This window comes from Amblyraja radiata, chromosome 9 (genome assembly GCF_010909765.2).
Source record: "Amblyraja radiata isolate CabotCenter1 chromosome 9, sAmbRad1.1.pri, whole genome shotgun sequence".
NCBI classification, from domain to species: Eukaryota; Metazoa; Chordata; class Chondrichthyes; order Rajiformes; family Rajidae; genus Amblyraja; species Amblyraja radiata.
In genome coordinates, this window is record NC_045964.1 from 13,646,698 (window position 1) to 13,672,637 (window position 25,940).

General features: G+C 44.6%; 1 protein-coding gene across 3 annotated transcripts in view; it reads right to left on the reverse strand.

Annotated features, from left to right (window-relative positions):
• Positions 1 to 25,940, reverse strand: part of znf106 (zinc finger protein 106) — a 56,171-nt gene that overhangs the window by 23,012 nt on the left and 7,219 nt on the right. For 2 of the 3 annotated variants that reach the window (XM_033026712.1, XM_033026711.1), the window contains exons 2-5: positions 22,193 to 22,277; positions 18,518 to 18,579; positions 14,156 to 14,356; positions 715 to 2,919 (exon numbers count right to left, since the gene is read on the reverse strand). In XM_033026712.1, the coding sequence (XP_032882603.1) occupies positions 715 to 2,919; positions 14,156 to 14,356; positions 18,518 to 18,579; positions 22,193 to 22,277 (2,553 nt within the window). The remainder of the gene's footprint in view (positions 1 to 714; positions 2,920 to 14,155; positions 14,357 to 18,517; positions 18,580 to 22,192; positions 22,278 to 25,940) is intronic. The other variant, XM_033026713.1, reaches the window with a different exon arrangement.

Genomic DNA, 25,940 nt, shown 5'->3' on the forward strand with positions numbered 1-25,940 from the left:
ATCCATCACGGCAATGAATGGCCACATGTAGAAGCACTCTGCTGCGCTGACTAGTCTGGCTATAACCCAGCAAAAGATCCTCATCACTTACTGTAGCCTGGGGCGGGGAAGAAACGGTGGACCCAGCAAGGGGACAGATCAAGAAAGTGAAGGTCAGTGTCCAGTTGGACATCAGCTCACCAAGGTAAAAGCACATCCAAGCTTCCATCGTCCATGCTATCCAGAAACTAGCTGCCCCAACAATAAACAATAGGTGCAGCTGTAGGCCATGTGGCCCTTCGAGTCAGCACCGCCATTCAATGTGATCATAGCTGATCATGGCACAATCAGTACCCCGTTCCTGCCTTCTCCCCATATCCCCTGACTCCGCTATCTTTAAGAGCCCTATCTAGCTCTCTCTGGAAAGTTTCCAGAGAACCGGCCTTCTGTGGAATTTTCTGAGGCAGAGAATTCCACAGACTCACAACTCTCTGTGTGAAAAAGTGTTTCCTCATCTCCGTTCTAAACGGCTTACCCCTTATTCTTAAACTATGGCCCCAGGCTCTGGACTTCCCCAACATCTAATATGTTTCCATAAGATTCCCTCTCATCCTTCTAAACTCCAGAGTATACAAGCCCAGCTGCTCCATTCTCTCAGCATATGACAGTCCCGCCATCCCAGGAACTCCATGGCACTCTCTCACAAAAAGAAAAATAAGTTGTCTCCTTACTGACCTTGGTAAACCCTTTCCAAGTTCCTGCTTCTTTTTAGCAACTTGCTGTATGACTTGATCCCAGTTGACGTGATGACGAGACACATTTAGCAACTGACGCACGGTTGGTTTCAGACCCGATTCCTTTTCCGATTCGCTTTTCCTCTGGTCTCCTATGCTGCGGATCCGGCGAGCAATGTTGAGATTGGGCTCAGGGGTGTGAGTCCCGGGCCTGGACTTGGAGTTGATGTGGCGGGTTAGGTCTCTCTGTACCGAGGTGGGGAGCCCAAGCTTGTTGAGTTCAGACAGGAGATGGTTGCAGCCCTGGGCCCCTTCGTTCTGCAGCTCAGGGTCAGAGGAACAATGATCAAAAGCTTCGGCCATGCTTGGGACCACATTTGGATTTTTGGTTTCCGACAACGCAAAGGGGAAGGTGGATGGCAACTGATCGCCTGCTCCTGAAGTCAAGTAGGCCTTTAAATCACATTTTGTTTTGCCGACATCACCAGCTTCATCATGCTGAGCATCTAACACAGCTGCTTGCTCTTTTACTGTTTTTGCACAAGGTTGCTTCTGATTTGAATCTGAGTTGGCACAATCTACAACTGTATCTGGGTCCAATTCCTTCTTTGTTGCTTTTGAAGAAGGTTGCCTCTGGCCTGAATGTGTTCCCGCTGAATCTACAACCATCGCTGGGTCTAATTCTTCTGCAATGTCAGTAAGTTCTTGGCTTATTTTCCTGGAGTCCCCTGGTGCAAGCTTTTCATTAGCTTTCTGAATTTTGTTTGTGTTTTTCCAGTTTTCCTTGTTACCTTCCCCGGACTCTTCACCACTCTCTGGCTGACTCTCTTGTCCACATTCAGACTGACTCTGCCTCAGAGCTTCCCTCGCCAGTCTCAGCATCTCGCCCAGACTATTATCCAACTGTGATTTATTGACACCACCTGGCACAGCGAGTGAGGGCTGCAGCGTTGGGTCTGCGGTAGCTTCTGTCGAAAGGCGAGCCTTTGATGCATTTGGTGCATTGTTCAACTGTTGCATGCTCTCAGGCGGTGAAAATCTGTGTGTTTTCAAATTGGATGAGCGCAAACACTTGCCACTTTCCCTACCAAACGAGGGGTCATCTTTCTTGGAGAAGGAATCTGAAGCAGAGGACACACATTCGTGTGGAGGATGAGGGAACAATTTGGTGTGAGGTGAGGCTGGGAACGGGCTCTGTTCTTCATCTTTACTTTCATCTTTTGCAGAGCAACTAGGTTGGGTGAGAGGTCTTGTGCTGTTATTTCGTTCCTCAGCCACCTTCCCAGAAATGAAACCACTGCCTTTTTGCTGGGCCTCGACGTCTTTTGCTTGCGCAGACTTGCAACTGCTCTCGGAATCGTTGCCGCTCTTGCTTCTCAGGCCAGGGTCCAGGGCCCCTGTGGACTTCTGAGACCGGTAAGGAGTAAAGCGGCGCCTCTTATCCCTTGGGGGGCTGACACTCTTGCCTCCAGTCTGATCACCTTTACTCTGGCCATTGTTGAAGATCAACATCCCTTCGCCCGGGACGTCATCGCTGGTGAAATCCATGCCGTATTCCTGCAAGGCGTAATCGCCCGCGTTCCACCGATCCGATGGAATTCTCCCCATCGCCCCTCGACCGGTGACTGGCCGTCTCCAGACTTGCATTTTGTCCCAAGGGTGTCGATATCTCAGACCCTCCATTTTATTCAACTTCTGCATTTTCCCCTTACTCCACTGCTGATCGGCCTCCTCCATTGAATCCATCGTGTTGCCAGGCTGGAGCTTGCCGTTCGACCTGCTGTTCTTGTAGTGAGGCATGTTGTCGCCACCGCTGCCGGAATTAGTGCCCCAGTTGGACAGGCCTCCTTTGTTTTTGTGATGACGACTAGCCACCCCCCCTGGGCCACTGGGATGCCAGCTGCGATTCAAATTCCAGTTAGGTGCTCCTCCTTTGTCTTCGGGCTGCCAGCTCTGAGAGGCCCACAAACCCGTTGAATGCCGGTTTGGGCCGCCACCTGAATTGGTCTTCCAGTGGTAAGCATTCGATCTGGAACCTGCAAACTCTCGTAACGCCCAATCCCTCTCTCCTGCACTTCCGTGGTGCCATGCTGCCTGTTGGTATTGGCTCATATGCTCACAGGCCTGCAGATCTTCTCTCATCTTCCGGTACCTCCTGCCCTCACCGTCTGTTGCTCGGTTTCCTTGTTTGGGCACGTCATTCTTTCTACACAAAGAGAAACAAAAGAATCCAACAGAATTTTTAAGAAGGAACTGCAGATGCTGTAAAATCAAAGGTAGACAAAAATGCTGGAGAAACTCAGCAGGTGAGGCAGCATCTATGGAACAAGAAGAAGGGTTTCGGCCCAAAACGTTGCCTATTTCCTTCCCTCCATAGATGCTGCCTCACCTGCTGAGTTTCTCCAGCATTTTTGTCTACAATCCAACAGAATTATTGAATTTACAGTACAGAAAGGCGCTGTTGGCCATTGTGGTAGTCTAGAGAATAGAAAATCCAAATGACTGCAGATACAGGAAACCTGAAATGAATAAAGAATGCTGGAGAGACTCAGGAGGTCCGTGGGGACAGGCAAGGATTCAAACCTAAAAGGTTCGCTCCACATATGGTGCCTGATCATTTTCTGTTTTATTTTAGCTATGCCCGGTCTTCAGCGGCAGTGAGACTCTCAATCTAACTTCCATTCTTTCGCTAATATTCAATATATTCTTCAGTATTGGCTACCATCAAATTGCCTTCATATACAAGATGTTAGCAAGGCTGCACCTGGAGTACAGTGTTCAATTATGCTCACCCTGCTATAGGAAAGATGAACTGAAAAGGGTGCAGAAAAGATTTGAGGGGACCAGAGGGACTGAGTTCTAGGGAGAAGTTTGGTATGCTAGGATAATATTTATTGGGAGTGTAGGCAACTGAGGGGTGATCTTATAGAAGTGTAAAAAAATCATCATGGGATAGATAGGGAGAAAGCACATTGCCCTTTCCCAAGGTTTTTGGAATCAAGAAACAGATAGTATAGGTGTAAGTTGAGAGGGGAAATATTTAATAGGAACTCAAGGGGTGATGTTTTTCACACAAAAATAGTAGTAGATATGTGGACTGAGCTGCAAGAGGAAGCAGTTGAGGCAGGCCCAATAGTAACATTGAAAAGGCATGTGTACAGGTACATGGATTGGAAAGGAACAGAGGGATATTGCTCAAACGCAGTCCCATAGGACTGGCTTAGATGGGTTATGGACAACTTGAGCCAAAAACCATGTTTCTATACTTTTATAGAAAGCATTTCTGAAACCACCTCTTTTGATCCCCATCCACACTCATCGCACTTTCACTCTCACACTTTGGAAACCCTTTGTGGTTCTTTACTCCCCGCTTGCACTCTATTTCTCCTGGATCCATGCATTGATGGTAGAGTCAGCACTTTAGGCCCAGCCTCTTCCTTTCTCAAAGCACTTGCATTGTTCTAACACCTTTCACATTCCTTTCAGCCTTTGCAGATAGTAAACTACTTTAAGTTACCATTTAAAAGGGAGAAATTAAAATGAAGAAATTTAATTGACAGCAAATAAAATTGTAATTTAGACCAGATGATGTTTTACTAATTCTGAAAGAGGGATAAATATTTGCAGGACACTGAAGAAGAAATATATCCTGCAATTCAAGAGCATCATGAGGCATCTTACATTCACCTGAGAATACAGACAGTCACTTGGCTTCATGTTTCTCTCATTAAATGTGATGATATAGTTGGGCCACCATCGTAGAAGTCAGATTGCTGAACCCATGGAAAACGACTGGCCCAGATGGCATCCCCAGGTGCGTCTTCAAAGCCTGTGCAGACTAGCTGGCAGGAGTGTTTGCGGACATTTTCAGTGTAACAAAGTATGCAGTCATGCACTTTGGCAGTCGGAATAAAGGCGTAGACTATTTTCTAAATGGGGAGAGGATTCAGAAATCGGAGGTACAAAGGGACTTGGCAGTGCTGGTGCAGGAATCGTAGTAAGATTGGTTGTAAGACAGGCAAATGCAATGTTAGCATTTATTTCAAGAGGACTCTAATATAAACACAGGGATGTAATACTGAGGCGTTATAAGGCACTGGTCAAACCGCATTTGGAGTAATGCGAGCACTTTTGGGCCCCATATCTGAGGACGGAAATGCTGGCATCGGAGAGGGTCCAGAGGAGGTTTATGAGAATTATCCTTGGAAAGATTGGGTGAACAAACGTATGATGAGCGGATGATGGCATTGGGCCTATACTCGCTGGAGTTCAGAAGAATTATTGAAACATCCACCATAATTAATTGCGTTGAGTGTCTGGTCATGGTAAACTTTAACTCTAGCGTCTCAGACAGACTTGATCCACTGCAATTCAAATACCACCGCAACAAATCCACAGCAAACGGCATCTCTTTGACCCTACTCTCATCCCTAGAACATCTGAATATCAAGAACACCTACTTATTGACTATAACTTTGCCTTCAACACCACGTTTCCAACAAAATTCATCTCTAATCCCCTTGACCTAAGAGTCAGCAGCTCCTTCTGCCACTGGATCTATGATTTCCTGACCCATAGACAACAGTGAGGACAGGCAACACATCCTCCACGATAATTCTCAGCACCAATACCATGTAAAGATGCATTCTTAGACCTTTGCTATATTCTTTATGTACTCATGATTATGTGGGCAAATTCTGCTCTAACTGTTTACAACGTTGCAGAGGACACCTATAGGCTGTGGGCCGAGGAGCTTTATTCTGCAGTATCGTGACCCAAGTCACCAAACTACATGAAATTTTCACATATTGTGTAAAAAAATTTATATAAATCACCCCTGAAACTCGATATGAAGAAGACTTGCACATTTTTTATTAAATTAGAGAAAAACCGGAAAAATCTCGGGTATTTTTTAGTCCAATCAAAGCACGTTTAACATTGAGTTGTCTGCCAGTTGGCCAATCACGCGCTTTGTTTCAGGCTAGCACACACAATGGCTGAGGGGGCTTCACAGATGCCTGTTTTACTGGAGATTCCGATTTGTTGTTCTGTGGAATAAATGTCGTGGAAACTTGCAGCAGGTAATTGTATTTAGTGAGAAAAGCATTAAAAAGGCTGAAGAAAGTGCTGCTAAGTTAATGGAAGTGTTGAAAGTGATGGAAGTCTTGAAAGCAAAGTCCCTGCTGAGGTCCTGGAACACAAAGATTAAGACAGTCAGGAACCAACTCTAACTAAAAGGTAAGATCTAAAGTCTGAATTTATGAAAATCTATCTGTATGGAGTTTAATTAATTTAATTGCACCCTTTTATAATGTGAATAAATTCATTCATTCACTTACTTCATTCATTCACTTACTTCATTCATTCATGAAGTTGAGGGCCTATACTATATGTTTCAATAACACAGTCAATTAAACATTGTCACTAATGCCAGCCTGTTGTAGAGTAATAAGTCTTTAACAGCTAATCTCGGAGCTGCCTGCGAAAACTTACCGCGAGCAGGGGGGGGGGGGGGGGGGGGGGGGAGGCTGTACATAGTGCCGTCTATAGCGGTCGTTTTCAGACCCCGATAACGGGAGAAAAACGGGATATTGATCGCTATTTATAGGCTTCCATTGCAGTGAGAAATGGTCAGATATCCCTCTTTTTTCCCCGTTGTCGGGGTCTGAAACGGCCGCTATAGACGGCACTATGTACATTCTCCCCCCCACACCCCCCCCGCTCGCCCGCGGAGATGATCCGCGGCTCCGCGTTCGCGAATCAGCCGCTTATTAATTGAGACCGCGGCTTCACTTCACCACGAGTACCTATGTCCCGCGATCGGAGCACTTTTTCCCGGTAAGTTTTCGCAGGCAGCTCCGAGATTAGCTGTTAAAGACTTATTACTCTACAACAGGCTGGCATTAGTGACAATGTTTAATTGACTGTGTTATTGAAACATATAGTTTAGGCCCTCAACTTCATGAATGAATGAAGTAAGTGAATGAATGAATTTATTCACATTATAAAAGGGTGCAATTAAATTAATTAAACTCCATACAGATAGATTTTCATAAATTCAGACTTTCGATCTTACCTTTCAGTTAGAGTTGGTCCTTGGCTGTCTTAATCTTTGTGTTCCAGGACCTCAGCAGGGACTTTGCTTTCAAGGCTTTCTTCCACTTCCTCAACTTAGCAGCACTTTCTTCAGCCTTTTTAATGCTTTTCCCACTAAATACAATTACCTGCTGCAAGTTTCCACGACATTTATTCCACAGAACAACAAATCGGAATCTCCAGTAAAACAGGCATCTGTGAAGCCCCCTCAGCCATTTTGTGTGCTAGCCTGAAACAAAGCGTGTGATTGGCCAACTGGTAGACAACTCAATGTTAAACGTGCTTTGATTGGACTAAAAAATACCCGAGGTTTTTCCGTTTTTTCTCTAATTTAATAAAAATGTGCAAGTCTTCTTCATATCGAGTTTCAGGGGTGATTTATATAATTTTGTTTACACAATATGTGAAAATTTCATGTAGTTTGGTGACTTGGGTCACGAAATCCTATTTCTAGACACATTTTTGATGCTCGGCCCACAGCCTACTACTGTAGTGTAACACAAAAAGCTGGAGTAACTCAGCGGGTCAGACAGCATCTCTGGAGAAAAGGAATAGGTGACTTTTCGGGACGAGAGCCTTCTTCAGACCTGAAAAGTCACCCATTCCTTTTCTCCAGAGTTGCTGTCTGACCCATTGAGTTACTCCAGCTTTTTGTGTCTATATTCGGTTTAAACCAGCATCTGCAGTTCCTTCCTACACCACTGTAGTGTGTTAGTTCACAAACAATGAAGAGGTAAAGTACCGGAAGGTGATCGAGGACTTAAGTGTGATTATGTCAGGATTACAGCCTCTCCATCAATGTCAGCAAAACAAAGTCACTGGCCATCAACTTCAGGAAGCAGGATGGAGTACACCACCCAGTCTGTCTCAATGCTGCTGATGTGGAGATGGTTGAGAGTTTCAAGTTCCTAATGTAAATATCACCAATTTGTCACATTGATGCTGCTGCCAAGAAAGGACACCAACACCTCTATTTCCTTAGAAGGCTGAGGAAATTCCGTACGTCTCCAATAACTCTTACCAATTTCTACAGATACACCACAGAAAACATCCTTTCCAGATGCATTAAAGCTTGACATGGCATCTGTTCTGCCCAAGACAGAAGGAATTGTAGAGTCATGGACGCAGCACAGTCCATTAAGCAAATCAAACTCCCCCCACCACATTAACTCCATCTACACGCTCCATGTTGGCAGCTTTCTCCTTGGGGAAGCTGCCAACATTATCAAAAATCACTCACACTCTCGTCATTCTCTCTTGTCCACTCTCTTGTCCACTCTCCCATCGAGCAGAAGATAAATAGAACGTGCAAGCATATACTACCAGACTCACGATTGGACTTTTCATATCATTCGCAATCTTCCAATCTACTTGGTTGAGACACTTTTTAAAAATCTGTACTTTCTCCGTAGCTGCAATATTATATACTCTGCAGTTTATTTTCTCCTTTGAATGATTTTTTGTAGTCATGTATATGATTCGCCTGGATAGCATGCAAAACAAAGTTTTTCACGTAACTCGGTGCATATGACAATAAGATGCTGATACCCCTGGCGACGCAGCATTCCCTCCACATTACACAGGAATGTCAGCCCACAGTTTTGTAAGCAACACTCTGTGGGTGAGCTTCTTGACTGAGAATACCATTTGTCACTTGCACCCTGCACCTCAGCAACACCTAAAAACATTGCATGTTCCAAATCAGCATCTCTTAGCTCTCTTGCTCACTTCACACCCTACAGCCCACCCCCAACATTGATTTGTCACAGGCTGAGCAGAAATCTTACTCATACTTACTTTATTAGCCAAGTATGTTTTGCAAAATACGAGGAATTTGATAGTCATACTAATAAAAAGCAACAGAACACACAAACTACATTTTAACATAAACATCCACCACAGGTACTCCTCCGCATTCCTCACTGTGATGGTAGGCGAAAAAAAGTTCAATCTCTTCCCTCCTTTGTCCTCGAGGGATCGAGGGCCTCTAACCTTCTGTTGACAGGACGATCTTACTCCCGTAGCTGGCAGCAGGCCTCCTCGTTGGGGCGATCAAGCTCCTGCGTCAGGGGGAATCTCAGCTCCCCTGCGCCGGGTGATCTACCCGGGGTCGGGGCTAGTCAACGTCGTGTGACTTCCTGAGCTTCCCGACTCGGTCTCTCCCGAGACTGCGAGCCCTTGATGTTAAAGTCCGTTGGAGTGTCGATCCCAGGCAAGGAATCGGCTCCCATGGTAAGACCACACCCCGTGGAGAGGATCAAAGTCAGTCCCGAGCAAGGCCTCCACCTCCACGATGTTAGGCTGCAGAGCGACCGGAGATACGACCCAGAATACAATCGCATCTCCCGCAAGGTGAGAGATTGAAAAAAAATTTCCTACAACGCCCCTCCCACAGAAAACAAACCAGAGAAAATTAACACAAACTTTTAAAACACACTAAAAATAACAAAAAAAAGACAAGGACACACAGACTGGAGGCAAGGCTGCCATCGAAGTGCCACCTAGTGGTTCACCCTTTCTTCAAAAGGGCTTTAGGAGCTTTGATCAAAGTGGTAGGTCCCTATCACCAACTCATTTCCCTGCCCCACCTTTCATTCAAGGATCATACAGCAGGAAGAGTGGCTAACTTCACCTACACTAACCTGCCCTGGTGCTCTGAGGTCACAGATCAACAAAGTCCACAGTCACAGCCTCAAAAGAATTAAAGGGCCTGTCCCACTTTGCGATTTTTTCGGCGACTACGAGCGTCAGTGACTGACGCTCTTAAAACCGTTAAGTTGTACGACATACACACTGACGTATGCTTACTGCGGGTGACGCCTGGTTAGGGCTAGGGTTAGTGACCACAGATGGGCTGTAAAGTATTTTTCCTTCAATGCATGGATTTTAAACATTAATATATTTAAATTAATACAATAAAATCAATTGTGTAAATGAAAAGATGTCTGAGTCGTTCAGTTTTATTTACAGATGTATTGGTCCGCTTCCAGATCCAATCACCGTCTCTAACTTTTCACAGGAATCGATTCAGTGAGGGTAGACTGAACTTATACAAACCTGTGCGCCTTTGGAGTGCGGGAGGAAACCCTAACTCTAGGTTGATAAGCTTGGTTTAAGTATAAATTGTCCCTAGCGTGTGTGGATAGTGTGCGGGGGATCGCTGGTCAATGCGGACTCGGTGGGCCAAAGGGCACTGTATCTCTGAACTAAATGTGATACAGGGGTTGGACTCGAACCCCCAATGTTCTGCATGGGAACGAAACTGTTGGCCACGAGTTGTCCCAGAGGCAGATCTCTCTTCCAATAATCTCTCCAAATCCCCAGAGGCAGCGGGATTTTCAACTGGGTACAGGCAATGTTGTCAATGTGCCAGTGCCACCCACCTGCTCCGGCCACTGAGTCTAAATACCCACCACACATTTTGAAGCCAGGCGAGTGGGCGGGGGTGTTCCCAAAGTCTGCATTCATCCAATTGTCAATGTTACTAAAACAGATGATGTGGACTTTGTGCAGTACTATTAGTGGGATCTAGCTGTCACTGGCTGGGTCCACAAATGGGGGGCGTCAGGGAAAGTGGGGGGGGGGGGGATGGAGTGGGTGAAGGGATGGAGAGGGAGAGAAGGAAATGTGAGGTGAGGGGGGGGGAGTGGAGAAGGGGGAGAAGAATGGGGCAGGGAGAAGGGAGGAAGGGAAGAAGGGGGGGGGGGGAAAGTGGAGGGGAATGGAGAAGGAGGGAGTGGGGAAGGGGAGTTCATGGAGGGGAGAGGGGAGTTCAGTCACTGAATCCATCCCTGTGAAAAGCTAGAGACGGTGATTGGATCTGGAAGCGGACCAATACATCTGTAAATAAAACTGAACGACTCAGACATCTTTTCATTTGCATAATTGATTTTATTGTATTCATTTTAATATATTAATGTTTAAAATTCATCCATTGAAGGAAGAATATTTTACAGCCCATCTGCGGTCTCTAACCCTAACCCTAACCGGGTGTCACCCGCAGGACAGCATACGTCAGCGTGTGACAGGGCGCACGATATGATGAGACACCCGGGTGTTGCCCCTGGATTTTGAACATTTCAAAATCCTGGTTCGGCAGGGAGACACTGCGCGTCACTACATGCGTCACGACTGAACCACGACGCGACAACCTCTTTTCAGGCTGTCGCCTAAAATGTCGCCCAAGTGGGACAGGCCCTCAAGGCTCTGGGAAATGATTAAGGAAAGTGAGGCATAGAGAGTAGGTATGTTGCAAAGCCTACCTGAAGATCGCTGAAAATCTGTCCCAGCCCGTGTGCGCGATTTTGGCGCCGTTTAGAGGGGGGCGGGTTTAAAACGCGATTTTCCCTAGGCTGTTCAAATCGAGGTTTTTCAGCCTAGTTAATTATTAACGAAAAATCGCTGGAAGATTCCGCAGCTGGAGCTATTTTTAGTTTTAAGGGATTTCTTTACTTGTTATAGTAGGTTAAAAATTAACCTCTAAACCCACGACCGCCGACAACGGGTCGGATCTCATACAGGGGAAAACGGAAGGTAGGCTGTTTATTTTTATGTTAAAAAGGGCTTCTTAAGATCCCTTTATACAAATTTTAATGTTGCGAGTAGCTAATTTGGGCCCCATTATATCCCGCAGTATTTTTCTGGGCATTTGAGGGCACAAATCTACCGCAATGTGAACGTTCTAAACCAGCGCATTCACAGGATCCCACTAGAAAGCTGATTTAAATGGACTTTAATTTACAGCAGTTGAACACTAAATTCCTTCCATTTGGCCTATAAATTAATGTAAATGAGATTTTAAAATCATGTTTTATTGTGAATTATTTGTGAATATTATTTGGACACTTAGGCTATTTAAAAATGTTAATCATTTATTAAGAAATGGATAGATGTTTAGATCTAGTAATTGAAGTTTGAAATTAGCTACAATTGGGTAACTAACTAATTATATGCTTTAATTTCAGGTCATCCAAGTAAGATTATTTTATATTTGTTTCAGAATGCTTCAATCTATGATAACTGAAAATTTCATTCAGTTCTCTTAATTTTTAAGAAAGTTATGTGCTTTTGACTGTCCACGATCACAGCTTTTTTGTTATGTCCATAGAAAATCAATAGGGAACAAGATGCTAATTTCCGAGTATGAAAATGGCCATAACTGTCGACTGTCGAAGGAATGTCACACGACAGTGAGTTTGACATAGTCGAGGCAGGTTTTAGCAAGACTCTCAACATATTCCCAAAGGGCAGGCGCTCAGAGAAAGCCATTCCCATGTGATCCAAGATAGACACAAAATGCTGGAGTAACTCAGTGGGACAGGCAGCATCTCGGGAGAGAAGGAATGGGTGACGTTTCGGGTCGAGACCCTTCTCCAGACTCTTGTGTCTTTTATGTCTATCTTCGATTCAAACCAGCATCTGCAGTTCTTTCCTACACACCTATGTGATCCATGGGCTGGATCTAAAATTGAGGCGGTAAGAAGCCAAGTTTAGTTTAGTTGAGTTTAGAGACACAGAGCAAAAGAACCCGCCATGTCCATGCCAACCATCAATCACCCGTTTACACTAGTTCTGTGTTACCCCACTTTCTCATCCACTCGCTACAGTAGTAATAATAGTAAAGACTATTTACAGAGGCCAATTAACCTACAAACCCATACATCATGGGGATGGGACTGGAAATATTGCCAGGACTGGAAAATTGTCATTATTAAGTAAGATAGGATGAGCTGGGATAGTCTTCCTTGGAACAAAGGTGCCTGAAGTGCGATTATATACAGGTGTAAGAAACAAATGACAGAACTACATTTTAAGTAGGAAGGATCCATTTGCCTTAGCAGTGACTTCAAATACTGGGGGAAGGGGGCATTGATGTAAAATAATTGACAGATGGATTAGAAGGATGAGGGAAAGGGAGGGCGATAGCCGTCTGGGCCTCCTGCCCAAGAGACTGACAGATAGAAACACTCCTCACATAGCATCAGTCCCTGCCATGTATTTGAAGAAGCGTAATCTGCAGGCTGCAGACCAAGTGCCGGGAGGTGGAAGTGAGCAGGTCAGCTCTTATTCTCCAGCAGAGAAAATTGTAAAAACAGTGGATCAAATGGCCAAGTTTCCAATTATTTGCATGTTATCCAGGCAAATCAAAGGTTTTTCAGTGCCTCAATAATGTGACACTAATAAACCGATACCAGTCCAGCACCAAGTTTCCTCTAAACCCCAGTGGACTGAAAGTTTTTTTACTCGTATTACCACTATCTGAAAGTCATGTGATGAGCAATGAATTTCAGTACGCAATAAACACACCCTGAGAATAAAACAAAATTAGCTGGTAGTTCAGCAAGATCAAAGAAAGGGTGCAAATCTACCTATGGAGAAACTGGTGCTGCAGAGCCATAGGGAAATCTCAGTTCCCACCGGAGCAGTAGCATTTGATTTCTGGACATCAGGCAATGGAACCTAGACTTTGTTTCACCAATACTGCAGTGCCCTTACTGCATCTGTGGAGGGAAATGGACATAAGACCTTTCAGGTCAGGATCTTTGTTCTGAAGACCTGAAACATTGGCGACAAGACACAAAAAGCTGGAGTAACTCAGCGGGACAGTTAGCATCTCTGGAGACAAGGAACGGGTGATGTTTCGGGTCAAGACCCTTCTTGAAACATCAGCCGTCCTTTTCTCTCCTCAAATGCTGCCTGACCTGCTGAGTTCCTCCGCCAGTTTGGTTTTTGCTCGGGATTCCAGCATCTGCAGTCTCTCCCCTCTCCACTGTTGCTGCACTGCCTGAGACCAGCTGAGGAATGATCCAGAGCTTTCCATGGCTTCAATGCTCATTCCTCAAACCTGCTGAGCCATCAGCAGATATTAAAATGCAGCTCAAAGGAATTCCTCTGGCGGGGGTGGAGAGTGAGACAAGGGTGAGTTCTGATAAAGGGTCCTTGATCTGAAATGTCCCTTTTTACACAGATGCCGCATGACCTGCTGAGCATTTTCTGTTATTTCAGTTTTCCATCATCTGCAGTTGTTTTTTTAAATTCCACTCTCACTTTAACTATTAGGCTCTAATACACAAGCTATATTTTTGTTTATTCTTGCAACAGTTATACCAGTGACCACAATGAATGCAGAAGTCAATTACAGTTGAGAATTGAATGGCAAATTGGTGGTACTTTAACACCAATCAAGCAATGACAACCACCCACTGATTGTTCTTTACTGATCTCCAATCCCACCACATCAGAGATAGACATACACCAGCAAAGTTTCAGTAAGACTGTTCCTCAATCACTCAGCCCCAAGCCATTCTAGTGACAATTCCCACTCTGGTATTCAAGTGCGCTCTTACCTTTTCTGTTCTTTCCGTTGACCAATCAGTTGAATAAGTTCCTTGTCAAAGTATTCTTCTTCTTTGTCGTCATCCTTGCGGTTCTCCTCACTCTCCCCGGTCTCCACCTTCTCTTTGTGGTGCTGGCTGGAGATGTGCTTGGCGTAAGCCGAAAGGCCCACCACTGTCACCCTGCAGACGTTGCATTCGTGCTTGCAGTCCCTGTCGAAGGAGGGAGATAGTGGTGGTTGCACGGTGCTGACAGGCATTTTAGAGGGGGCTCATGCTCAGCATGGAAGAGAGAAGGAAGAGTGGGGGAGGGTGGGGGGGTTCGGGGTGGTGTTTACACCATCCCCGGTTCCTTCAGCTTAACATTTATCTGGTGTAGCTGTGGCAGCCCATGCTTCTGCCACTTTCGCCTGCCCTGAGCTCAGTGCACTCCCTTGACTGGGAGCAGAGCAGTGAAAGTCACCTCGGACTCAAGCACATTCTCCACAGGCGGCCTCGGTGGATAATGTTAAGTCAGGTGCTGTGTGGCAGCCCTAGCAACAACGTCCTTATTTAATCACATCTCCTGCTAATTCTGACGGCAGGGATTTGCTACCAATGGCAGGCCTGTAAAAACAGCCAGCCCAGTTTAGCAGCGCTGATCGGAATTTCGAGAGGGTGGATCTGGTGGCAGCTGTCAGGATATGCTCCACGAAGCAATGCTTTATTAGGAGACACCACAGATTTCATTTTTTCTTGCTGATCTTATCCACCAAACGCAGTTGCTGCAGTGTTAACATCTGTTGTACCCCATATGTTCTTTTCCATAGAGCAGCTTCACTTTTTATTGCCTTCTGCAGCTTACATGGGCATTGTTCATGGCAATTCTAACTGCAAAATAGCAGGCAGCTCAGATAATATGAACAAATCCAATTCATCTCTCAACAAGTATGGGAGGCTGTGTTTGACAAATCTACTGGAGTGCTTTGACGGTGTATCTAACAGAGTGGATGAGGGGGAACTAGTAGACGTGTTGCTTTTGGATTTTCAGGCAGCTTTCAAACATGTTCCATGTGTAAGATGGGTAAAAGAGGTTGGAGCATGTGGAATTAGGGCGAGTGAGGGGAGAGCTGGCAACAGCGAAGGTGAGGAGCAAGGCTGGCAGGAATGTAAACAGGTAGGTCCTTGTGTTTACACTCAAGGTCGGCTTGAGGGTAAACACGGGAGGCACCATCGCGGCACAATGGTGGACAGGCGAGGAGAGGTACGCTGGCTCACCAGGCGATGGAGACGGCTGGAGGCCCGCAGCAGACTGGGGCTCGGCTGGATTGGGCTCTGCTCCATAACACCTAGACTTTGGAAGGGCGCTTAAACCTGGCACCTCTTGCATCTGGTCTCAGTCGACTACTTTTGTACACTTTGCTAATCAGACATTGTGCTTAGGTACGGCAATACTATACTGAACTGTATACAAAAAAATAATTTCACCGTGCATTTACAGATGTGACAATAAAACACCATTGACCATTGAAGTGTAGCCTCACGTTTATAGTAAAATCAATAATCTAATAACTTATCATCTGTGCAACTACATACATTGGGACAACTTATCTGCTCTTCAAATAACACATTTAACATTAATTTGAGAAGCAGCTCACCTGAAGGAGAGTGCCACGCTATCTCAGTATTTACACCAGTCTCACAGACAGGACTTGGGCTGACAACTCTCTGTATTAAAATCACCTCTACTATTCAATGAGCTGTGCCGTATAAAATAAACACTGAGCATCTATTCCATTGATGTATCTTAGACATTCTTTGCGCTACAGATTCAGCTCCCTTCTACACTATCAAGGTCAGAACTGTTCAATGCTGATCAACTGCAGAATCTAACTGGAGAAAGTAACTACTGCTGGAAGTTTAAAAATACACCACAAGATAATGCAAAGCATAGCAAGTCTTTTTAAGTGGTTGGAATTCTTTGACACAGTGACAAAAAAACATGATTTAATACTATGCTGTAGATGCAAGTGCATTTTTAAGCAGGCAGTCAACTTAAGGACACACAATAGGCTGACAAAATATAACCATGAAAGTATGTAGTACAACAGACGGACCTGAGGATTGATTTAAATCACCAACAGGAAGGCCGCCAATGGATTAATATGTTTTTCAGACCGGAAGAATGTTTGCAATGATGTTACCCAATGATCATTTTTGTGCGTATCATTCTTTCGTTTTTTTTTTAAATCAATCTATTCTTAGGTACAGGAAAAGCAATGCAAAGTTTACAGATGTAGAGCATGTTAGAAAGGGACAAGGATAGTTAAGTATCAAGGATTGTAGGATCACATGGCACAAAAGCAGGCCCTTCAGCCCACTATGTCCATGCTAACCATCAAGTACCCATTCACATTAATTACATTTCACAGCACTTGGTCCGTAGCCTTCTAGACCTTGGTGTTTCATGTGCTCACCGACATACATTGTGAGCATTGTGAGTCTCTGATTCCAGCACCTACTCAGGCAGTGTGTTTCAGACGCCAGCCACCCTCTGGGGGAAATGGTTATTCCTCAGACCTCCTCTGAGGCCTAAAACTATGCCCTCTAATTTCAGACACTTATGCTATGCGGAAAAGCCTCCTATCTGCTCTCTTTATGCCCTTCCTAATTGTGTCCACTTCTCTCAGGTCCTCTCTCAACCTCCTTCGTTCCACACCAAACAAACGCAGTCTCTCCTCATAATTGAAACACTTCATCCCAGGCAACATCCTGGGGAATTTCCTCTGCAACTTTTCCAGTGCAATTATATCCTTCCAACAGTAGTGACCAGAACTGCACACGGAACTCCAACCGTGCCCTAACCGAGGTTTCATATAGCTGTACCATGCTCTCCATTCTTCTATATTCTATGCTCTCTGTGCCTTGGTCACCATCTTAGTTATCCATAAGACTTCAGATATCCCTATCCCTGTACGTCAAGATCTCGGCTCCTCAATACTCCATAGAGTCCAACCATACATCATTGTACGTGTCCTATCTTTATTGGTACTCCCAAAATGCATCACTTTGCACGAGCCGGTATCAATTTTCTTTCTGCCATTTCTTCACCTATTGTTCCAACTCAATAATTTCATCCGTTAGCCTAACACAATCCTCCTCATTATCAGCACCACTAATATTTGTATCATCGGCATACTCACTAATGATAGCTTCTACATTTGCATAGTCAGAGAGTTAGTAACACCACTAATATTTGTGTCAACTGCACACTCACTAATTATAGCTCTTACATTAAGAGTCAGTGATATACAGCCTGGATACAAACCTTTTACCCCAACTTGTCTATGCTGGCCGGGTTTTATAACTGAGCTAGTCCTATTTGTTTGCGTTGACCCCCCCCCCCCCCCAAACGCCCTCCCTCTCCCCAAACGCCCTCCCTCTCCCCAAGCGCCTTTCCTCTCCCCATGTGCCTATCCAAATGTCTTTTAAATTCCACATTTTTGCCGTGTAGAGAAAACCACAAAGGTCCAGCTTGTGGAACTGATCACAAGCTTCCAATCACAAAACCGTCCAACTTCACCCGCTGTCACCTATTACCAGGGCAAGTTTGGATCCAATTTGACAACTTGCATGGGGATCCCATAGGCTTTAAAAAACAAAACAATAATTCAAGGGATGTGGGCTTCTTTGGCTGAGTCAACATTTAATTTCCCATCCCATGAGAAGATAGAGATGAGCTGCAGTATTCAATCGCAGTGGTCCTTGAGGTGCGGATCTACAACAATGCTGTCAGGGAGGGAGTTGCAGGACTTTAACCCAACAATGGTGAAGGAACCTTTTGGAGCAGTCTCACATTTGGAAAAGTATGTTGATCAAAGAATTAAGCACGCATCTGATTACTTATGGTTTACAGAGGAGCAGAATACAACAACAAAGTGATTGTAATGAAGCTTCAATGATCACTAGCTTGCCCTCAGCTGAGTCAATGGACAATTCTGGGCACTAACCTTTGATGAAAGATGCAAAGGACTTTGGAATGGTCCAATGGAGATTTACGAGAAAGCTACTAGCAAAAAGAGAAAATGGTGGTGGAATTACATGCCATGAGGAAGAAATGTCCTAATAGAAAATTTCAAATGATGGGCTTCGACAGAGTAGACAGAAGAAGGTTATTCTGACTAGTAAGTGAATAAATTAACCAGGGATATAGATTTATAAATCATTGTAGAGAGATTTAGAACAGGGATATGTAACCAGCACTGGCACAGTGGGCCAAATGGCATCTTTCTGCCAGTTTCTATGATTAAACTATGTGGATCCTCTGTTCCAGCCACTTTGCTTTCCAGAGTCAGTGCATTACACAAGCTGTGGCCTGCAACATGAAGCATTTACCTTCCTTTAAGGTTCTCAAGCTCCCTGTGGTGCAGCATGCTCCTCATGTGTTCATCCATTTCCTACAATAAACACAAACCAATTATTACTCTCCGTGGCTGTATTTTTTTTAAATTACAAAGTCTTACAGTTGGGAGGACAAGAGTTTACGCACAAATTTGGCACAAACAAACAACTGACCTCAGATTAACTCCCGGCCAGTGCTGAGTTAACCCATCTCAAAATCACTAAACTCGGAGAAAAAATAAAACCTATCACTTTCTAAAAACTATCTCTGGAAGAGTGTTGGGTGAGGGCAAACTGAGATTCAGTACTGGTAACTCACCAATCTATATCACTAAATGTCTGATCTTGACCACTTCCTGTTGTTCTGTATATTGATTTTAGAAAAAACGCTGCCACTTACGGCTGTGATTTTTGGCCATCTTACTCAGTCCCCCTCCGCTGCGCAGGACAAGAGGATTTTTCCCATCGATGAAAAATAAAAGAGTTATTAGTGTTTAAAAAATGTTGAGATTCTCTCTCCTGAAGGCCGCGCCCCTTCCGGAGGGACTATAAAACCCGGAAGTGTTGAGTGCCTCAGTCAGTCTCTGCAAGATGGGGGAAGCGAGAGGGCCACGTCTCTCAGTGAGCTGCGAATAACACTGAACACATGTCTACTAAACTGTGAGTGGTTTTACTGACCTGTCAGTGCCCTTAATGTGGTTTGAAAATATAGTTTGGAAATGCTAAAGCTGTGTTGCCCTTGGTTTGAAAATGCTAAAGCTGTCTTGCCCTTGGTTTGGAAATGCTAAAGCTGTGTTGCCTAATTAAAGTTGCCTTGCCTAATTAAAGTTGCCTTGCCTAATTAAAGTTGCCATGTCCTAATTAAAGTTGCCCAGCCTAATTAAAAAGTTGATTTGAGAATGCCTTGCCTAATTAAAAAGTTGGTTTGAGAATGCTAAAGTTGCCTTGCTTAATTGAAAAGTTGGGTTGAGAATGCTTTGCCTAATTGAAAAGTCGATTTGAGAATGCCTTGCCCAATTGAAAAGTTGGTTTGGGAATGCTTTGCCTAATTGAAAAGTTGATTTGAGAATGCCTTGCTTAATTGAAAAGTTGGTTTGAGAATGCTAAAGTTGCCTTGCCATCTATATAATTAAAAGTCTAATCTTGACCACTTCCTGTATGCGCTGCATATTGATTTTAGGAAAAACGCTACCACGTACGGCTGTGATTTTTGGCCCTCTTACTCAGAGTCCCCCCTCCGCTCATCGGGTGCCGAGGATTTTCCCCATCGGTTAAAAATTAAAGTTATTAGTGTTTAAAAAATGTTGAGATTCTCTCTCCTGTCAATCATGCCATGAAGGCCACGCCCCTTCTGGTGGGAGGGACTATAAAATCCTGAAGTTTGGGCGTGGCTTCTGCAAGATGGAGGGAGAGGTCACGACTCGCTGTCTTTAGTGGCCTTGCACCATGCTTGAAATGGTATGAAACTGCACTTGAATTTGGTGGCCTTGCACCCTGCTTGAAGTGGTAAGAAACTGCACTTGAATTTGGTGGCCTTGCACCCTGCTTGAAATGGAATTTCAAGGAATAGCCGTGTCAACTGCCAGCCCACCAGCTGTGAGTGAGCTGCCAGCACAACAGGCTTGAGTGACTGAGCCGCCAGCACAAGAATCTATTCGGCCCACAATGTCCATACTAGCCCTCTGGAAACCAGTCCCTTCAGCCCACACCTATACTAGCGCTCCAGAAAGCCCCCCCCTCCTCCCCTCCACTGGCCACCAATATTGGAATTGGTGGAGAGGTGGAATATTGTATTGGGGGACCAGCCCTCCCGTGTGATGCTGGGACCCAACGGGTCCCACTTAGTCTAGTAATACCTAAACCCTTTCCAGAAACTACCATAACTACTCCATAACACTGTGAAAGCACTTTTTACAGACCTCTGTTCATTGAGGCAGTTATAAAACACGGAAACAGGCTCTTTGGCTCAACTCGTCCATGTCAACTGAGACCTGAGCTAGTCCCATTTACCTGCACGTAGCCTACGTCCCCCTCAACTACTCTTATCCATGTATCTGTCAAAATGTAATAAATGTCGTAATTGCACGCACCACCATTTCCTCTGGTAGTTCATTCAACTTTAAGAAAGGCGATGGAAAAGGTAGAAACTGGGAATTGACAGCAGAAACTGCAAGAATTAAGCTCTAAGGCTCAGGGAATCAACCCCTCAGATTTAGATCTCCAATTGAAAGGAATGGTTTCTGAGCTTCCAAACTTGAGGATCGACACTAAAAAAAGAGGACGGTCACAGAACTCATCCTATCTCAACAATAAGCGAGTTCGGTATTCTGACTGCACATGCCCGGGTCATAGGTCACTAGCTATAAAACAGTCTTGGCAACGGTGGTGCTGCATTGTGTGCAGGCTTGCGTTTTGTCCGTAGACGGGGTCGGCTCTCCGTCGCTGCGGGTGCTGTTGAGTTGCTATTGGGATTTCCCCGGCCCCATCCCCTACCCTGTCCATGTCCGGAGGTGTCCGGTGTGGCCCTGGGCTGGCGGGGCGGCCCAGGACTTGCCTCCGCTGGCTCCAGCTCGGCTCTGCCTGTCCTGCTGTGTGGGTCGGCAGCCCTCCACCTCCACCCCCCTCCCCTCAGTCCGACACCAAATTCCTGCTGAAGATGGGCACCCGCCAGGCGACTCGGAGCCGCTGCTGCTGGAGTCGTCCTGGTCAGAGAGAGAGTCTGCGGACGGGCTCCTGCCGGCCATGGGCAGGCCGGGTGACCGCTCGAACTGCGGGTACTGTTGGTGCTGAAGGCTCAGGGAATCAACCCCTCAGATTCAGATCCCCTTCCCTTGCCCAGCCCCAAGCCCAAAGTCTGGGCCAGCTCCAACTCCAGGTCGGGGCTGAATGCAGCCCGCAGCGAGGCCCAGTCTAGCGCCGGGCCAGAGGAGGCCGAGCCCAGGCTGGCGCTCTGTATTAGTGTCATACAGCACGGAAACCAGCCCTTCGTCCAACCTAAATAAAAATAGTTTCTTGCAATTTTCAGATCTATTATTTTCATACCATCTGTCTCATACACCATTCTGCATAAACATCCTCTTAACTTGTTCGAAAAGCCCAAGCATCTCAATTCTCTTAATATAGCACCACATGTGGCTCTTGTTTGAATCACAACCAATGCCTGAATATATTGATTAGCCAATGAGATGGTTTGATGATCTCATCTAAATTGTACCTACTACTTCGACTTTGAAGTTGAACATTGAAATCTTTGTTGAGTACTATCTATATTGGTTAGGCATGTAGAGTCATTTCCTTAGCCATTTATTGAAAACACATTGCTTTTTTTTTCTAGTATGCTATACTTCATACTTTATCAGCATTAAACTTGCCACTGCTCTGCCCACGTCAGTATTTTGCCACTTATTCTGGGTGCTTTGCTGTCTCTTCATGCTACCTGCTGCCAAGTTGGGCATATTCCGCAAATGTGTGGAAATCCACACCTAACCACAGAACTAAAATAAAACACAAATTACTTTTCACATTTCCACCCCCACCGCCATCCCAATTTAGCCTGGAATCACCCCATATCAAATTCTCATCCGTGGACCAAATGTCCCAGTTATGGAAGGAAATAAAAAGTAGATTTTTAGAAAGTGAGTGACTGCCAAGGAATAGTTTGAAAATTACCCCTTTTGAACTGTAAATGATGTTACACAAGATGCACTTCCTCTCTTTTCCCATGGTGGAGAACTGGACAGCTGTGGATGTACACCTATAAAAACAAGACAAGTTCAATGATACTTCATTGTCAGATGTACCTAGGTACAGTGAACATTTTTTTTGCATACTGTTCAGTAACAATTTTACTATACATTAGGCAATATCATACTCAAGTACAAGAGAGTAAGATACTAGATGTCAGAGCTTGTATGCACACTGCGGCCAATTCAAATTCTCTTGAAATATAATCCATTCATGTCAAATGTCTCAGCAAAATTGATATACATGAAGTGTAAAAATAAAACATTTTATGGAAAGGAGGTACCTTCACCGATGGACAGAACGCACAGCATGAGATCTGTAGGTTAATAATCTTCTCCAAATCCTTTTCACGCTTCCCTTTCACTGACAAATAATCTTCACCAAGTACCCTCTCGCCAATTCTCCAATTGCTGTGCATATCCTCACAAAATTGGGCATAAAATGGAAATTTCTCAATACTTGCACGAGCTAATTAAAACAGACCCAAGTGGAGACTGATTACAAAGCTCCACATGAGCCTTTCGAAGAATCCAAATATCAGCTTGCATACCAAACTTGCTGTCATTAACGTTTCTTTGGAGTTGTGAAGCCAACAAAGGCTTTATTTATTATATATCTGCCATAAGGGTTAATGCTAGCAATTTTCTGTCAACACTAACTAACAAACATTACACAATGTGAGGAGGCCTTGGTAATGAGCGTTTATAAAGAGAGAGAACAATCGTAATTCTATTCATCTAGGTAGATGCCTGCAACCTTGAAGATCACGAGAAAAGGGCTGCAGTTCCATGAAGTTAAAAGGCTAGACTGAAGCAAATAACTTCCTGCCATCAGCTATGTCTCCTTGGCTTTTATTCTTAACTGATTTAATTAATCAATCAAAGTGCAATCAGTAAAGGCAAATGCCCAAACAGAGACAAACAATAGAGACATGTATTGTGGTCTGACAGGCAAGGGCTCATGAGGACAATAAAGAGTGATGGGTTCAAACTATCGTTCTTTGGGGTTAGAAAATATAATTAAAGGAAACATTCAGCCATTAATCTCGTTATGTTTGTGGCACACTTGGAATGAGATTACCAAAAGGAAAAAATTGTTAATAAATCAAGTAAATCATATCAATTTGGCAGAGTAGACCTTTCTGTGAGTGCAGCGCATGATACCTCACAGTCCCAATTCTGTATTACTAGTTTATGTATGTGCCTGGTGCTTAAGATTGCTAGATAAAGCATATGAACAAAGCCATCCAACACTGTGTTATATGAATCTTAAATCTTACATCGTCTCTTGGTTCACATTTGGGGCTCACAGTGCAAGGGTGTTTGTCGGCACTCCCACCACAACAGGAAAATGCACTTTGTGATACTTTCAAGGTTACAGGAGTCGGAAAATAAAACAGGGATTTAATGTTACAATTCACATGTTATACCATTGTCTTCACATGTACTGGTCAGCAAAAAATGCATTCTGGCCTGAGGAGTCTGGAGATAAGCTAAGGAGCGACTGAGGCAGCCTAAACTAAAAGTAATCTACCACTACTACTGCTCTGATCTGACCACCTGGCCTCCAAGACATTTCCCAACATACCAATGTACATGGAGGAAGGAGGAACAAACAGAAAGAGGTAGGTAAGAGAGGAAGGCAAGATGGTGGGTTACGTATTTGGGATGTAGGAGGAAACTGGAGCACCTGGGGGGGGGGGGGGGATCTCTTCAGTCTCAGGGGTAACATGCAAACTCCAAACGGACAGCAGGAGAGGTCAGGATTGAAACCGTATCAATGGAACTGCACCACCTGAGTGGCAATAAATACATGCAGAAGAACCACTACACCTTTTCTGTCCAAAGCTGTGAGAGTACACTGCCATTTCATGTAGAGATCAAGATGTGTTCTTGGGACAGCTGGGTACATTATCTGCAGACAGCATTGCCAGATACGTGCTATACAGGCAGACTCACTAGCAGCACAGCCGGGTACATTATATACAACAACACTGCCGGATACATTCTAGACAAGCAGACTCACTAACAACACAGTTGGGTACAATCAATATACAGCCAGCATTCTGGATACATAATATACGGGCAGATTCACTGACAGCACTGCCGGGTACATTATATACATACAGTGTCACTAAGTGTGTAGGAAAGAAGGTAAACACAAATCGAAGGTAGACACAAAATGCTGGAGTAACTTAGCAGGACAAGCAGCATCTCCAGAGAGAAGGCATGGGTGACGTTTTGGGGCAAGACCCTTCTTCAGATTTCAGTCTGAAGATGTCCCGCCCGCTGAGTTACCCCAGCATGTTGTGTCTACCTGCAGTGTCACTAACATCAGTGCGGGTACATTATATGCAGACTGCTACCGACAGCACTGCCGGGTACATCATATACAGACAATGTCACTGGCAGGGACATTGTACACACATTGTGTCATTGACAGCAGTGCAAGTTACATTATATACACATAGTGTTACTGCCAGGGACATTATATACAGACAGTCACTGATAGCATATATACAATCAATGTAATGGAGAAAGAGTTTCGGAATAGTGCCCGGGTACATTTGAAACAAGTAATGTTCAATATAATCAACAAAAAGACCGGCGTAGCCAGGGCATATACTAGTGTCCATGACTATACCTTTGACTTGAAGAAAGTAGGTGTCAAAAGAGATGTTCACGATGAGGATAAGTGATATTAGAGGGAATTGATTGGACAAAAAGATATTATACCTTATAATTAGCTATACTATACCTAATACGATACTAAAGCTCAGAGCTGGCCCTCCCTCCAGCTTTCCACATCTCTAACAAGGAAAACTTCTTTGAATGATCCCAATCAGAATCCTTCAAAGTCAAAGACTGGTGTGGGAAAAATGGGTTTGGTTTCTTGGGCCACTGGCACCAGTACTGGGACAGGGGGGATCTGTTCTGTAAGGACGGACTTCACCTGAACGGTGCTGGGACTGGGGTCCTGGCAAATCATATAACTAGGGCAGTAGAGAGGTCTTTAAACTAAGTAGCGGGGGGGAGGTATCAAGGGGGGTAATAACGGCAGGGGTAGAGGAAATAGAGCAGGGTATCAGTGGGGAAACGGAAAATCAAAATGTGACAGGAGGATCCAGAATGTGTGAAGATAAAGCTCTAGATGTAAAAGGGGCAAAAACGGAAAGGAAGGGTAGTAAAAATCATCTGAAAGTGCTTTATCTAAATGCACGGAGTATTCGAAATAAGATAAATGAATTAACGGTGCAATTAAGTATATATAGTTATGATATCGTGGCCATTACGGAGACATGGCTGCAAGGGGATCAGGACTGGGAGTTAAATATAGAGGGGTACTCGACAATTAGAAAAGATAGACAGGAAAGAAAGGGAGGAGGGGTGGCCCTTTTAATAAGGGAGGGAATAACGGCAATAGAGAGGAAGGATATTGCGTTGAAGGATCAGGATAGTGAAACAGCTTGGGTACAGATAGAGAATAACAAGGGGAAAAAAACACTAGTGGGTGTAATTTATAGACCTCCAAATAGCTGTGACGCTGTTAGTCAGAACATAAATCTGCAAATAGTTGACGCATGTAAAAAGGGAACTGCTGTAATCATGGGGGACTTCAATTTTCATATTAATTGGGCAAACCAAACTGGGCAGGGTAGACTAGAGGAAGAGTT